Source organism: Heterodontus francisci, chromosome 27, assembly GCF_036365525.1.
Source record: "Heterodontus francisci isolate sHetFra1 chromosome 27, sHetFra1.hap1, whole genome shotgun sequence".
Taxonomy (NCBI): domain Eukaryota; kingdom Metazoa; phylum Chordata; class Chondrichthyes; order Heterodontiformes; family Heterodontidae; genus Heterodontus; species Heterodontus francisci.
Window position 1 is genome coordinate 66,496,685 of NC_090397.1, and position 14,374 is coordinate 66,511,058.

At 42.8% G+C, this 14,374-nt stretch overlaps 1 protein-coding gene across 7 annotated transcripts in view; it reads left to right on the forward strand.

The window, feature by feature from the left end:
* Window positions 1-14,374, forward strand: part of sfmbt2 (Scm like with four mbt domains 2) — a 225,592-nt gene that overhangs the window by 98,228 nt on the left and 112,990 nt on the right. For all 7 annotated transcript variants that reach the window (XM_068059522.1, XM_068059517.1, XM_068059520.1 and 4 more), the window contains one exon: window positions 6,348-6,445. In XM_068059522.1, the coding sequence (XP_067915623.1) occupies window positions 6,348-6,445 (98 nt within the window). The remainder of the gene's footprint in view (window positions 1-6,347; window positions 6,446-14,374) is intronic.

The window sequence follows — 14,374 nt, forward strand, 5'->3', positions numbered from 1 at the left end:
ATGTATTGTCCTGCGTACTATATTGTTGTCCTGCGTAAATATGAATTGCTTATCTACGCTGCTTATACCATTCAAATGTTAATAACTTGACTTATCCTTTTATAGTGGTGTGGATTCTGTTAAGTTACATTAATGATTAAAAGTTTCACTTTATTTGGGTATTTTAAACAACATTTCAGTTGCTTTGAATATCTGAGTAGTTTGCTTGAATTGTTTAACTTCTAACCATTATATTAGAACATCTGTGTTCATTTGGAAGTTACTGTTTTGCTTCTTTGTCTTTTGTGCAGTTCATCACCTAAATAATCGAGCTAAAAATGGGCTAAGAATATGGGCATGTCTTATAGACTGTCAGCTTGGCTGAATTCATGGATTAGGCATCTTCACAATGGAGTCTCTACGTTGTGCCATTTAATGATGTGGTAGCTCTTCTGGTGACAAAGACTGCTGGATTGTTTTCTGGTGCCTTGATGGCTACATAAGTGCAGCCTATGACCTCCCACCCTGGACACAAGGGGAATCAGCCATGCTGCAAATTTTAGAGTGCTCTAATTTTGACTGCTAGGCCTAAATTTTACCAGCCCCCCAACGTCAGAAAATACCTTCGGAAGAGGCCTGCCACAAGCCCCGACGCCAGGAAGGCCCCGCCCCATTTTATCGGCGGCAGCGAAGTCTTGGGGAAGCGCCTACCCCACCGCTAGGCAACGGAACCTTAATTTCAGTATTAAAATCTGTTAATCACTGAATAATTACCTATCTTTCCACGACAGCTGTCCCATGCCGATATTCTGGCCGGTTGTCGGAAGTCCCGCGCCTTCGTATCTTCAGATTCGAGGCAGAACACTGTTGGGGAGGGGGGAGGAGTGAAGTTTTCAGGGTGGGGATGAGCGGGGAAAAACTCTTCCTATTGCTTGCGGGGATGGTGGGAAGGGGTTGAGGGTCAAAAGTAATGAAGTTCGGAGGGGAAATTTCGAGACCTGAAAAATTTTTATTCTGGGGGAGAGGGCAATTTACATATTTGTTACTCATTGCGGGTGTGGGAGAGGGAATTGAGAATGTGATTAAATGTCTATCTTTATTTTTCAGCATGCTGTCATTTTAAAGGTTTTAGTGAGTTTGAAGGGCCAAAAGCCCTTTAAAAATGGCACCGGCCCCTGTGCAGTGGTGCTGGGTGCCATTGCCAGGAACAGAGCGCCATGTCCTCTACGTGACTGGGGGCGGGCATTCCACCCCCTCTATATAAATGAGCCGCCGCGTGAGATATCGCAGCGGCTCAGAGGCGCACAACTCACAAGTGTACCATGCCTTTGGTGGCGAGCTTCCAAAATTCAGGCCTTGGTATCTATAGGAGAGGTAATGTATTAGTTGGCTGTGGCAAATAGGATAATAGTGATCTGCTTGATGCAGATGTGGACCTCAGGATGGGAGACGTGGAAGATGTCCCCTGAAGCATCCTGGAAGGACTCTGAGGCGGGTGAAAATCCTGGAACTCCCTTCCTAACGACAGCACTGTAGGTGTACCTACCCCACATGGACTGCAGTGGTTCAAGAAGGCAGTTCATCACCACCTTCTCAAGGGCAATTAGGGATGAGCAATAAATGCTGGCCTAGCCAGCAACACCCACATCCCAGGTAAGAATTTTAAAAAATTTGACCCATGTGAAGGAACAGTGATTTCGTTCCGAGTCATGATGGTATGTGGCTTGGAGGGGAACTTGCAGGTGGTAGTGTTCCCATGCATCTGCTGCCCTTGTCCTTCTAGGTGGTAGATGTTGTGGGTTTGGAAGGTGCTGTCGAAGGAGCCTTGGTGAGTTGCTGCAGTGCATCTTGTATGTGGTACACACTGCTGCCACTGTGTGTCGGTGGTGGAGGGAGTGAATGTTGAAGGTGGTGGATGGGGTGCCAGTCAAGTGGGCTGCTTTGTCCTGGATGATGTTGAGCTTCTTGAGTTGGAGCTGCATCCATCCAGGCAAGTGGAGAGTATTCCATCACACTCCTGACTTGTGCCTTGTAGATGGTGGACAGGCACTGGGGAGACAAGAGGTGAGTTACTCGCCGCAGAATTCCCAGCCTCTGATCTGCTCTTGTAGCCACAGTATTTGTGGCTGGTCCAGTTCAGTTTCTGGGCAATGGTGACCCCTCAGGATGTTGATAGTGGGGGATTCAGTGATGGTAATGTTGAAAATCAAGGGGAGATGGTTAGATTCTCTCTCGTTGGAGATGGTCATTGCCTCGCACTTGTGTGGCGCGAATGCTACTTGCCACTTATCAGCCCAAGCCTGGATGTTATCCAGGTTTGCTGCATATGGACTTGGGCTGCTTCAGTATCTGAGGAGTCGCGAATGGTGCTGAACATTGTGCAATCATCAGCGAACATCTCCACTTCTGACCTTATGATGGAAGGAAGGTCATTGATGAAGCAGTTGAAGATGTTTGGGCCTAGGACACGACCCTGAGGAACTCCTGCAGTGATGTCCTGGGACTGAGATGATTGACCTCCAACAACTACAACCATCTTCCTTTGCGCTAGGTATGACTCCAACCAGCAGAGAGTTTTCCCTTTGATTCCCATTGACTCTAGTTTTGCTAGGGCTCCTTGATGCCATACCTGGTCAAATGCTGCCTTGATGTCAACTCTCACCTCACCTCGGGAGTTCAGCTCTTTTGTCCATGTCTGGACCAAGGCTGTAATGAGGTCAGGAACTGAGTGGCCCTGACGGAACCCAAACTGGGCATCAGTGAGCAGGTTATTGTTGTGCAAGTCCCGCTTTATAGCGCTGTCGACGATCCCTTCCATCACTTTGCTGATGATCGGGAGTAGACTGATAGGGCGGTAATTGGTTGGGTTGGATTTGTCCTGCTTTTTGTGTACAGGACATACCTGGGCAATTTTCCACATTGCCAGGTAGATGCCAGTGTTGTAGCTGTACTAGAGCAGCTTGGCTAGGGGCGCAGCTTGTTCTGGAGCACAAGTCTTCAGTACTATTGCTGGAATGTTGTCAGTGCCCATAGCCTTGGCAGTATCCAGTGTCTTCAGCCATTTCTTGATATCTCGTGGAATGACTCATTGCCTGAACACTGGCATCTGTGATGCTGGGGACCTCAGTAGGAGGCCGCGATGTATCTTCTACTCAGCACTTCTGGCTGAAGATGGATGCAATTGCTTCAGCCTTGTCTTTTGCACTGATGTGCTGGGCTCGCCCATTATTGGAGATGGGGATGTTTGTGGAGGCTCCTCCTCCTGTCAGTTGTTTAATTGTCCACCACCATTCACGACTGGATGTGGCAGGACTGTAGAGCTTAGCTCTGATCTATTGGTTGTGGGATCGCTTAGCTCTGTCTATCGCGTGCTGCTTCCACTGTTTGGCATGCAAGTAGTCCTGTGTTGTAGCTTTACCAGCCTAACACCTCATTTTTAGGTATGTCTGGTGCTGCTCCTGGCATGCCCTCCTACACTCTTCAATGAACTAGGGTTGGTCCCCTGCTTGATGGTAATGGTAGAGTGGGAGATATGTCAGGCCATGAGGTTACAGATAATGATTGAATACAATTCTGCTGCTGCTGATGGCCCACAGTGCCTCATGGATGCCCAGTTTTGAGTTGCTCAATCTGTTCGAAATCTATCCCTTTTACCACGGCGGTAGTGCCACGCAACACAATGGTGGGTGGCCTCAGTGTGAAGATGGGACTTCGTCTCCACCAGGACTGTGAGGTGGTCACTCCTGCCAATGCTGTCATGGACAGATGCATCTGCGACAGGCGGATTGGTGAGGACAAGGCCAAGAAGTTTTTTCCCTCTTGTTGGTTCCCTCACCACCTGCCGCAGACCCAGTCTAGCAGCTATTGTCCTTTAGAACTCGGCCAGCCCAGTCAGTCGTGGTGCTACTGTGCCACTCTTGGTGATGAACATTGTAGTCCCTCACCCAGAGTACATTTTTTATGCCCTTGCTATCCTCAGTACTTCCTAGGACCCCAATTTTCATGTACTAATTCGTGCCTCAGCCACCTAAAAAAAAAAGTGCGCAATTGAAAACACAGTGAGTGGCAATTGTGCAGGATCGTGATGTTAAGTTTTCAGAACGGGTTTTTTAACTCCAAAATAGCTAGACGATATTGTTCTTTTGGAATGTGGGCTGTTATGTATTAAATTTAATTGATTAAATTAATTTTAGCAGTTTGATGTTACCATTGGTTTCTGATAGTGAAAATAGCTCTTGTTGGTTATTTGTAATTGCATTCAAGCCAGGTGCACATAAATTTGTTGTTGGAACACATTCCTAGTGAGATTGACAGAGCAGTGCTTTCAGGTTGTGTTTGAATGGAACATTTTAAGTTTGCAACTTTATTGTAGCAGACAGAGTGACACCTATACTGTGCAGTTTGCTGCTCCATTTCTGGAACATTCCAGCCTGGGTTGAGAGAGGTGCTACATGTAGGCATCTTCCCTAACAGCACTGTGGGTGTACCTACACCACATGGACTGCAGCGTTTCAGCTCAATACGACCTTCTCAAGGAAAATTAGAGATGGGCAATAAATGCCAGCGATGCTCACATCCCATGAAGGAATATTAAAAAAAAAGTAGTACTTTCCCACAAGGAGGAAAATAGGTAAGTTTCCAAAGAGGACTCATTTGTATCTCATAAAAACCACATGAAAGTTTGTTGCCTGCTCAATCCACTTGACTGGAGAGTTTTGTATGAGGAGGAAAACTAGAAGAAACAGTTTACATTTTTATCGCATTTCTTGTCTAAATGCTTAGAACTGCTTTTTACTATAATTCCAAACTGGGACAGAACGGAATGGAGGTTGAAAGTATAGTTGAAGAGCAGGGTTTTGAATGGAAGAAGAGGTTGCAAGATGGAAGAATTATGCGGAGTTCTAGAGGACAGGGATGCATATCATTGAGGGGTGGAAACAAAGAATGAATCACTGATTGAGGCGGGAGCTAGATGTGTGCAATATATAATTGTAGCAGATTGTGGAAGTAGGCTGTGGCAATGTTGTAGAAGGATTTGAAGATAAAGATGAGGATTTCAGTCAATTTACTGGGATGTGGAGCTTGGCAAGTGTGCGCTGATTGGGGCAAGAAGGGTATTGATGTCCTGACTGGAGAGAAGTAAAGAAAGAAAATAACATTTGGAAATGTGTTGTGGAAGTTAGAGGTGTAGGCCATTTAGCAACTAAAAACATGTTTTTGAACAACAATCAAAAAGTGTTTAAGTTAATTGAAAACACAAACTAAAAGTGAAATTTTTAAGCTTCCTATGAAGAGGTTTGCATATTCTATACAATTAGTAATATTTTCATTGCGTTTTTGTTTATAAAGACTTTGTAACTAATTCTGAAGGTGTGATACTCATAACATTATTCTTTATGAATCAATTTTCCAGAGGCTAATAAGCAAAGTGGTTTCGTAATGTGTAGTTGTTGCTGGGTTGTAACATTGGTTGAAATTTTGGATATTAGTGATCCTGAAGGTAAAGAAAAATGTTTTTTTTCGAGATCTTGCAACTAAGCTCAGTTCTTGTTTTATCTGCATATCACATACATTGACATAAATATTTCAGTATAAAAAAACCATACAATTGAGTTTTGTCCATTTTCGATTTTAATGTACTGTGCTTTAGGTTGATTCCTTTTCATTTAAATTACTGATGACCACTGTGGTCTTGGATTGATTATGGGTTACTAAATGAAATTTTATGTTTATGAAAAGTGATGATGGAGTTAAGTTAAAATAATTACAGGGGCTTTGAAAATGCTGGCATTTATTCCATTTTTCTTTCATTCATAGGACCTGGTAAACCTTTGAACCTGCTGTTTGGGCACAAAACTTTATAACTGTTATAGATGGAGACATTTTTTTCTGGTTTATTGAGCTCTGGTCACTCAATATTTGAATACAAAAATATAAAAATGTAGAAATGTGCTGCATTTCTTAAAAGTAGCAAATCAAAGAGTGAAACAATATTTCATAATCAGAATTGGTTTTGTACTGTTTAACCTGGATCTGCTTTCATGTGTTACTGACTTTTGGATTGTACTTCCTTAGCTTCCAATATGTATAAATTGAGATTCATTTTATTGATCAAACTTGGAGCTCAATAATCCCAATTGCAATTTAACTTTGTTTCAGTAAAATTGCTCAATCTTAGGCTTAAAAAGTCAAAAATGGTATTCTAAAATTGGAAATCAATAGTAGTTTCAAAAATATGTCAGCTTGGAGCAATACAAAAAAAAGTGATAAATTTAGTAGCTGTGAATTTATGTATTTAAAATTGCTTGAAAACATTGTAGACTATGGTGGGTTGTTGATATAAATTCTCTTTGTGTGCTGTTTTGCAGAAATCCAGGCTCTTAAAAGTGACACTGAATGGAAAGATGCCCTTGAAAAGGCTCTATCTGAAGCTGAAAATTTTTCATTGCCACTGGAGGTGTTCAAGGTAATTTTTCATTTAGTCTTTTAGATTTACACAAAATAAACTAATGTGGTTGGATTTGCTTGTTTAAAATTTCAAAACCTCTTCATAATGAATTCATTTTACAAATTAATAAAATAAAAAAATTATCATTTTGATACCAGGTCAAATTTATTTTTAGGTTAAGTACAAGTAACAAGTGCAGGAAACCAGTTGGAGTCGAATATCTCTACCCTAATATGGGAGGGCAAATTCAAATACCATGCAAACTAATTAATTGGTATCATTTTAAGTCCCAGCAACAGTGGACAAAAGGAATGCCTGTGCACGCTACATAAAACATTACTAAGGTTGGGTGGGGATTTAAAAATTAAACAGCCACTTTGGCCTGTTTGATTTCACACACTGAGATGTTGTTTTATAATTTAAAACATTTTTCAGGCAACACAGCGACAGCTGTTTATGCTTCAATGCAACAGGTCTTGGGCCTGCCACAGCCAGTTTCTGGCCTGTTCTCCTGCTTAAAAGGCAATCTGCATACATGAGAGAAGGGCGGCACAGTGGCGCAGTGGTTAGCACCGCAGCCTCACAGCTCCAGTGACCTGGGTTCAATTCTGGGTACTGCCTGTGTGGAGTTTGCAAGTTCTTCCTGTGTCTGCGTGGGTTTTCTCCGGGTGCTCTGGTTTCCTCCCACAAGCCAAAAGACTTGTTGGTAGGTAAATTGGCCATTATAAATTGCCCCTAGTTTAGGTAGGTGGTAGGGAAATATAGGGACAGGTGGGGATGTGGTAGGAATCTGGGATTAGTGTAGGATTAGTATAAATGGGTGGTTGATGGTCGGCACAGACTCGGTGGCCCGAAGGGCCTGTTTCAGTGCTGTATCTCCAAAAAAAAAGGGGTTAGAGGGATATGGGGGTAGTTTTTTTTTTTCTTTTTATTAGGGGGTAGGATGGGAAGCAGTTAATTAGATTGGGAGGAGGCTTGTTTGGTGTATAAATACCAGCATAAACCAGCTGGTCAACTGGCCAGTTTCTGTGCTGTAGATTCTTTGGAAAGACAAAATAATGAGAGTTGGATAATGTAGAACAGAAAACCATTCCTGCTGAGATTGATTGCTGTACTTGCCAATGCTGTGCCCAATTTCCCACTCCACTTTAACCCCTAGGAGACTGGCTGATGCATCACAAGCACAATCGGTAAATCCAGTACTTGGTCTCTGCTTTTTACAGGCCTTGTCCAGCGAAACTCTCCAATCTACTTCATCCAATGTTACTTTGCTTTATATGCATGCATGAAATGATTACTGAAGTAGATCAATAAATGACATAAAAGTTCTAGAAAGGCTAACAGGCTCAAAACGAATAAATTGCCAAGGATGGATGATGTTAAAAATACTGAGAGACTAGAGAGGAAATATGTGAAGCGCTGGCGATCATCATGAGTGGGTCAGTTGGCATTGTGGGGTACATGTAGATTGAAAACTGGCTACCATGCTGTCCACATTCTAAAAGGGTGACAAAATAGATGTATAAAGAAGAAAGAAAGACTTGTATGTATAAGCAAAGTGACTCCTGACAAAGCAGCCAAGCGCTGACATCATCAGTGCATTCCTAGCTATGCACATGCGCAGAACGGTTTCTTCCTGCCAGTATGGTGCTGTGCATGTGCAGCCTACGTCAGCACCCGCTTGCCAGGACTAATTCACGCATGTGCTCTAAAACGTCATCACGTACTGGAGTGGAGCCCCGCTCGCTCCCCGCCATCTTTCCTCAGCCACGCTCTTGGCCTTGCTGCCGCCTTCCCTCAGCCACTCGCTCCCTCCCTCTCCGCTTCCGCCTCCCCCACCCCCCCCCCCCCACCCCATCCCCGGCCACTCACTTCAGGCCTCGCCACTTCTCCCCTCGGCCACTCGCTCCCGCCCTCGGCCGCTCCCTCCTGACCTCCTCGCTTCCCCCTTCAACTGATCGGTCCCCGCCGCGCCGCCTGAAGAAGCAACGGGGGGCAGGGAATGAGCCGCTGAAGCGGCAAGGCGGGGAGCGAGCGGCCGAGGGGTCACAGGGCGACACAGAAGCCAGTGGCCAAGAAGAGGGAAGTGGCGAGGCCTGGAGCGAGCGGCCATTGGGGGGTGGGGGGGGGAGCGGGGAGCGAGCGGTCGAGATGGGGAAGCAGCAAGGCAGGGAGCGAGTGGCTGAGGGGGGAGATGCAGCGAGCAGATTGGGCGTGGGTGGGAACAACAAAGAGAAAGGCAGTGGCTTCTATCTGAATTATAGCCCAGAATCCATTTGCACTGCTGTAATTGTGCAAGAGAATAAGCCACATGAATCTATTTCCAAAACCAATATATTAGAATAATAAGCATCTTACCAAGAGTGATTTGAACCATGCCTTACAATGAGATTATTTGGTTCTGTAGAAAGCACAGGTACTGTTGGGGGTGGGATGAAGGCAGTGATCGCTGTCACTGGGAATTTGGGTTTAAGGCCGCATTTGCTTTTTGTGACAATTTGAGCAGTGCCATCTTTATTACTGGCAGCTGCCTGAGATGTCGCAGACAGTAATATTTCAGTGGATGAAGCTGCATTTGCGTGTGTGCCAGTACTGTGCCACCTAGTGGTTGCGTTGTCAGCAAGTGCAGCCTTGTATACATTGCCTTACAGAGACTCAGGATGTCTCAAATTAAGTTCAGACTCTGTTGAATTGTAGGAAATACAGCAGCAAATTTTAGCACAATAAGGACCCACAAACAGCAATGAAATAAATGACAAGAAAATCTATATTTTTAGGTGTTGTTTGAGGAATAAATCTCTTTTGAATAGTGCTGTGGGATCTTTACAATAATCTTAAGAGTGCAGACAAGACCTTGGTTTAATGTCTCACCTCAAAGACACCACCTCCGACGGTGTCAGACTAGATTATGTGCTCAAGTCTCTGAAGTGGGACTTCAATTCGCAAACTTCTGACTCAGAGGCCACAATTTTAAGCGGTTTGGTGGCTGGTGTAGTGTGTGCAAAGTGGGTGGCGACCCTGGGGAATCCAATGATGTGGAAGCCCCGCCGATCTTAATAATTGAGCCTCATTGGCAAGAATTTTCTCTGACTCTGATCCACTACCTTTCCGGTGGGCAGGAGCAGGAATTTGTGAGGCTGGTGACTGTAACCAGGAACCTGCAGGATTTGTCACTGCCAGTCAGGCAAGTGGTGGAGGGGGAGGGAAATCAGTGAGGTAAGTCACTTTCCTCATTCTAACTGCCCTCCACCACCAGGAGGAAGTGAGCACCAAAGTGGACTTTGGCAAACCATAGAATATGGTTTACCCTAGACTGCCAGATGGATTTTGATAAAGTTCCACATGAAAGGCTGTTAGTTAAACTCAAAGCTGTGGGGATTTAGGGTAATGCAAAGTGGTCAAATTTTCAGATGACACCAAACAAGGGGAGGCGCTGGAATTGGTGGAGGCAGCTAAGAAATCAAATAAATTGGATAGAGTATTTAAGTGGACAGAAGAACATCTTTTGCAATTTAGTATGGACAAAGGTAAAGTACTGCAAGTTGGCAGGAAAAATAGGTGACACAGGAAAGCTCCAAATGCTTGAAATAGTTAATAAGGAAGCTCAAAGAAAGGAATTTTAGTGGACTTGAGGTTCACATATCCAGCTAATGCAGAGCAGCAATTGACAAAGCCAGTAGAATTTTGAACTATATAGCCAAAACAAGTGAAAAGAAATAGCCATTAAACTTGTGGTCTGGCCAACAACAAATTTCATTTATATAGCACATTTGACGTCCTGATCAAAGAACTGCTCTACGCTGATGATGCTGTGCTAGTCACTCACACAAAACTCAATTACCCAGCTACGTATGGACTGCCTCTCTCATGTCTGTAACTTGTTCTCTTTGACTATAAGCGCCAAGAAAACTGTGATCATGGGACAAGGTGTTGCATCTCTGCCCCTGATCACACTAAATAACACCCCACTGGAAATGGTGAACAAATTTTGCTGCCATGGGTCCATGTGACAGACAATTTGTCTCTTGATGCAGAGTGAAAGCAGCTACCACCTTTGGCCGACTTGCGAAACGCGCATGGAATAACACCAAGATGACCCGTAGGACCAAGCTGATGGTTTATAATGCTTGTGTTCTCAGCACCTTGCTCGATGGCTTTGACACATGGGTGGCTTGCAGCTACCAGGAAAAGAAGCTCAATAATTTCCATCTTCGCTGTCTGCGATGCATTATGGGTATATCCTGGCAAGACAAAATCACAAATGTGGCAGTCCTCTCAAAGGCAGAGCTCCCAAGTGTGTTGGCACTGATCAAACAGAGGTGGCTTCAGTGGATCGGACACATCCGCAGGATGGAAGACAGTCACATACCCAAGGATCCTCTGTATGGTGAGGTAGCCGGGGCCAGACGACCAGTGGGGCACCCAAAGCTCTGCTTTAAATATGTTTGCAAATGTGACATGAAGGCCCTAAATCTTGACTATCACACTTAGGAGTCACTAGCTAGCGAAAGAGAGAAATAGCGGCACATCCTGTAGACTGGTGCACACTACCCCGACGACCAGTTGCTACAGCAGCTTAGCAACAGGCGCTAACGTCAAAAACAACTCAGTGTCACTTGGCAGCTTCACGTGCAGCACTTGTGGCAGAATCTGCCTCTCAAGGATTGGCCTTCACAGCCATCAGCAAAGGTGCACCAAGAGAAGACACCCCACTAAATGGATTGTTTGCTGCATGTCCATCATCTTTCGTAGATGGAAGGATGCCAATGGTGTAAGAAAACATCTCAGGCCACTTCAGAGGGGCGTTTAAAAAAAATTTTACTCATGGGATGTAGGTTTTGCTGTCAAGGCCAGCATTTATTGCTCATCCTAATATAACTGTGTGGCTTGCTAGACTATTTCAGAGGGCAGTTGCTGTGTGTCTGGAGTCACATGTAGGCCAGACCATGTTAGGACTGCAGATTTCCTTCCCGAAAGGACATTAGTCAACCAGATTGTTGCTTATGATAATCTGGTAGTTTCTTCGTTACCATTACTGAGACTAGCTTTTTATTCCAGATTTATTTAATTAACGGAATTTAAATTCCTCAATTGCTGTGGTGGGATTTAAACCCAGGTCTCTGGATTACTAGTCCAGAAATGTAACCTTTATACTACTGTACCCAATATACCCAATTTTTGGAATATTGACATCAAGGCAACGAAGCAGATGTTAGGAGGGGTGACGAAAAGCTTCGTCAAAGAGATATGTCTTAAGGAGTGTGTTAAAGGAGGAGAGAAATAGAAAGGTGCAGAGATTTAGGATGGGTATTTCAGAGTTTAGGGCACGGCTAGAATGGGCAATAAATGCTGACTTTACCACTGACTCCCACACACCATGAATTAATTTTAAAAAGTGACCCTGTGTGCTGGGTATGGCCTCTTTATGAGCTGTGATCCTTCTGTTGCCCCCAACCACCATCCCCACCCATGCTGTGCTTCTGTGTATAGTGTTTACTATATAGAGTCATTATGGCACAGAAGGAGGCCATTCAGCTCATCGAGTCCATGCCAGTTCTTTGTAGAGCAATCCAATCAGTCCCATTCCCTCTCTGTATCCTTGTAGCCCTGCAAGTTTATTTCTCTCAAGTGCCCATCCAGTTTCCTTTTGAAATCATTCATTGTCTCTCGCTTCCACCACCCTCGTAGGCAGCGAGTTCTAGGTCATTACCACCCACTACGTAAAAAAAAGTTCTTCTTCATATTCCCCTGCATCTTTTGCCCAAAACCTTAAATCTGTCCCTAGTCCTTGTACCATCAGCTAATGGGAACATTGTAGCTGGATTGAGTTTTTATTCAACCAGCAGCCACAGAGTAGATGGAAAAAACTAAATATAGTTGTAAAAGTGATTTTTTTTTAGCAGTTTATTGCCCGTGCACATGTTTGAGGTTAACTTGGAGAACGCCCATAATTCACTTTACTAATAGAGAAACGCATGTGTTTAGGACTGTTCCAGTTAATGGATTGCAACTTTAATTGACAGGAAATTGAATATTAATTGGCTTATGCCAAATAGGACTGTGCAATGCATTTTAATTTCACCATTTCAATGTTCAGACTTAACATAGCATAAAGATAACCACTCTAATCAGGAAATCAGCCACAGTATGAAGACAAAAATATAATAATATTAAATACTATAAGAAAGTGGGTATTTTTGCTTTGAAAATAAGGCTTGTCATGGGTCCTTATTCTGGAATTTTCCTTTTATTCCACAGTGGCACCCCCATTATCTGCACTCCTATTACCCTCCAGAATATTTGCAGGATAAAGTCTTTCCTCAGAATATTGCCTAGTTGCAAAACTTCTTATTTGTATTTTTTTCTTGGTAAATAGAACTACATTTTATTATTTGTGTTGTACTTGTCTTAATTCCTGTGTTTTGAGTATTGCAGCACCAAATGTGCATGGTCAAAATATGGGGAAATCTTGATTATCTGCTAATTTTTCTTATCCATGAGGGTTCTTCCCATTTGTGATGGGTGGATAATAGAAAGTATCTGATTTCATTTAATTGTATTAACAGTGTACTAAGTTAGTAAAATAATAAGGTTTATGCATCTTAAATGGGAAATGTCCTTTGATGCGGATACTGAAGATGTGACCCTTGAAATTCATATAGAATTTTATCTTCGTGAAATAAACTGAAAAATCGTAGTTTGTCCCCCCCCCACCCCCTCCCCACCCACCTTTGGCTAATTGATGAGCACTAATAGCTATTGAGATTTCCAAAATGCTTTGAAAGCTAACCAGAAATATTTGATGTCCTTATGGACCCATGGGAATAAGCGATTTATCAGCTGCTGGGGCTTTCTTCGATTAGATGCTGGTAAAGTCACAACATAAAAAGATTATTGCACCAGTAGCACTGAAAAAGATGTCCAATAATGGACAGTTGGGATTGAGTTACAGGCAATTGCACAAATCAATTATGGGTGTCATGTGTCGGGGAGGAATTCAGGTGACATTATGAACTGAGGGTGTAGATTTATTCATTAGCAGCTGAATCCTGTTTCTGTTTTTAAAATATTGTTTTACTCACTTGTTAAAGTTTATTTTATTAATTGTGGTATGTGGAGAATATATTGAGATTGTTACTTTTAGTGAAAAGCTTATTGAAGCTTACTTTATGGATAAACATAGTCCTGTACGATAGCGCTTAGTAGTGATGTTTTATATCTGTGCAGGGTTATCAGTTATACTGTATTTTTGATATCAATAAATACATGTTGCCAACCATGTGATGGAAAAGTTTCCAAGAAACCTGCAGTTATTCAATTTATAGAATGTCTTTAATGTGTGAGAAAGAGTGTAACTCATCCGAAAATATGCAGTAAATGTACTAGATGTGGTTGGAGCAAGAATACCATTGCAGCAGTTGTGTTCTGAATGGATTTTATTGCCTTGCATCTCCAGGAATGAGTAATAACAAAAGGCCTTTGCAGAAAAATCTATTCAACTTGCCAATCTGTCCTTTCAGTTTGGCATTCTGCCAGTTTTGGTTTCATTTTGTTCTTGCTGTAATTGCCCGTGGAACGCTGGAAAAAATGTTAACAGTGATGCTGGAAACCCCATTTATTGACAAATGATTGCTACAAATATGAGCTGCAAAAGATGGATACTATTTTATTTATTGATTTGCAATAACTACATACATTGTGTGCTTTTTGGATGGTTTTTATATAAACACTATGAATCCTTTTATAGCTAATAGTGGTCTCAGTTCTATTCTAATTACATTTAGTAACTCATTTATAGTTGTTTACAGTTACTACTTGTATTAACATTCAGTTTATCTTACAGCTTTTTAAAATGTCTGATTTACGCAGAAGTCTTGTTAATGTCCTTTCTATAACTTTGACTAATAGTTCAGGTCTCTTTCACACTTCAGAAAGCAAAAATGCTTT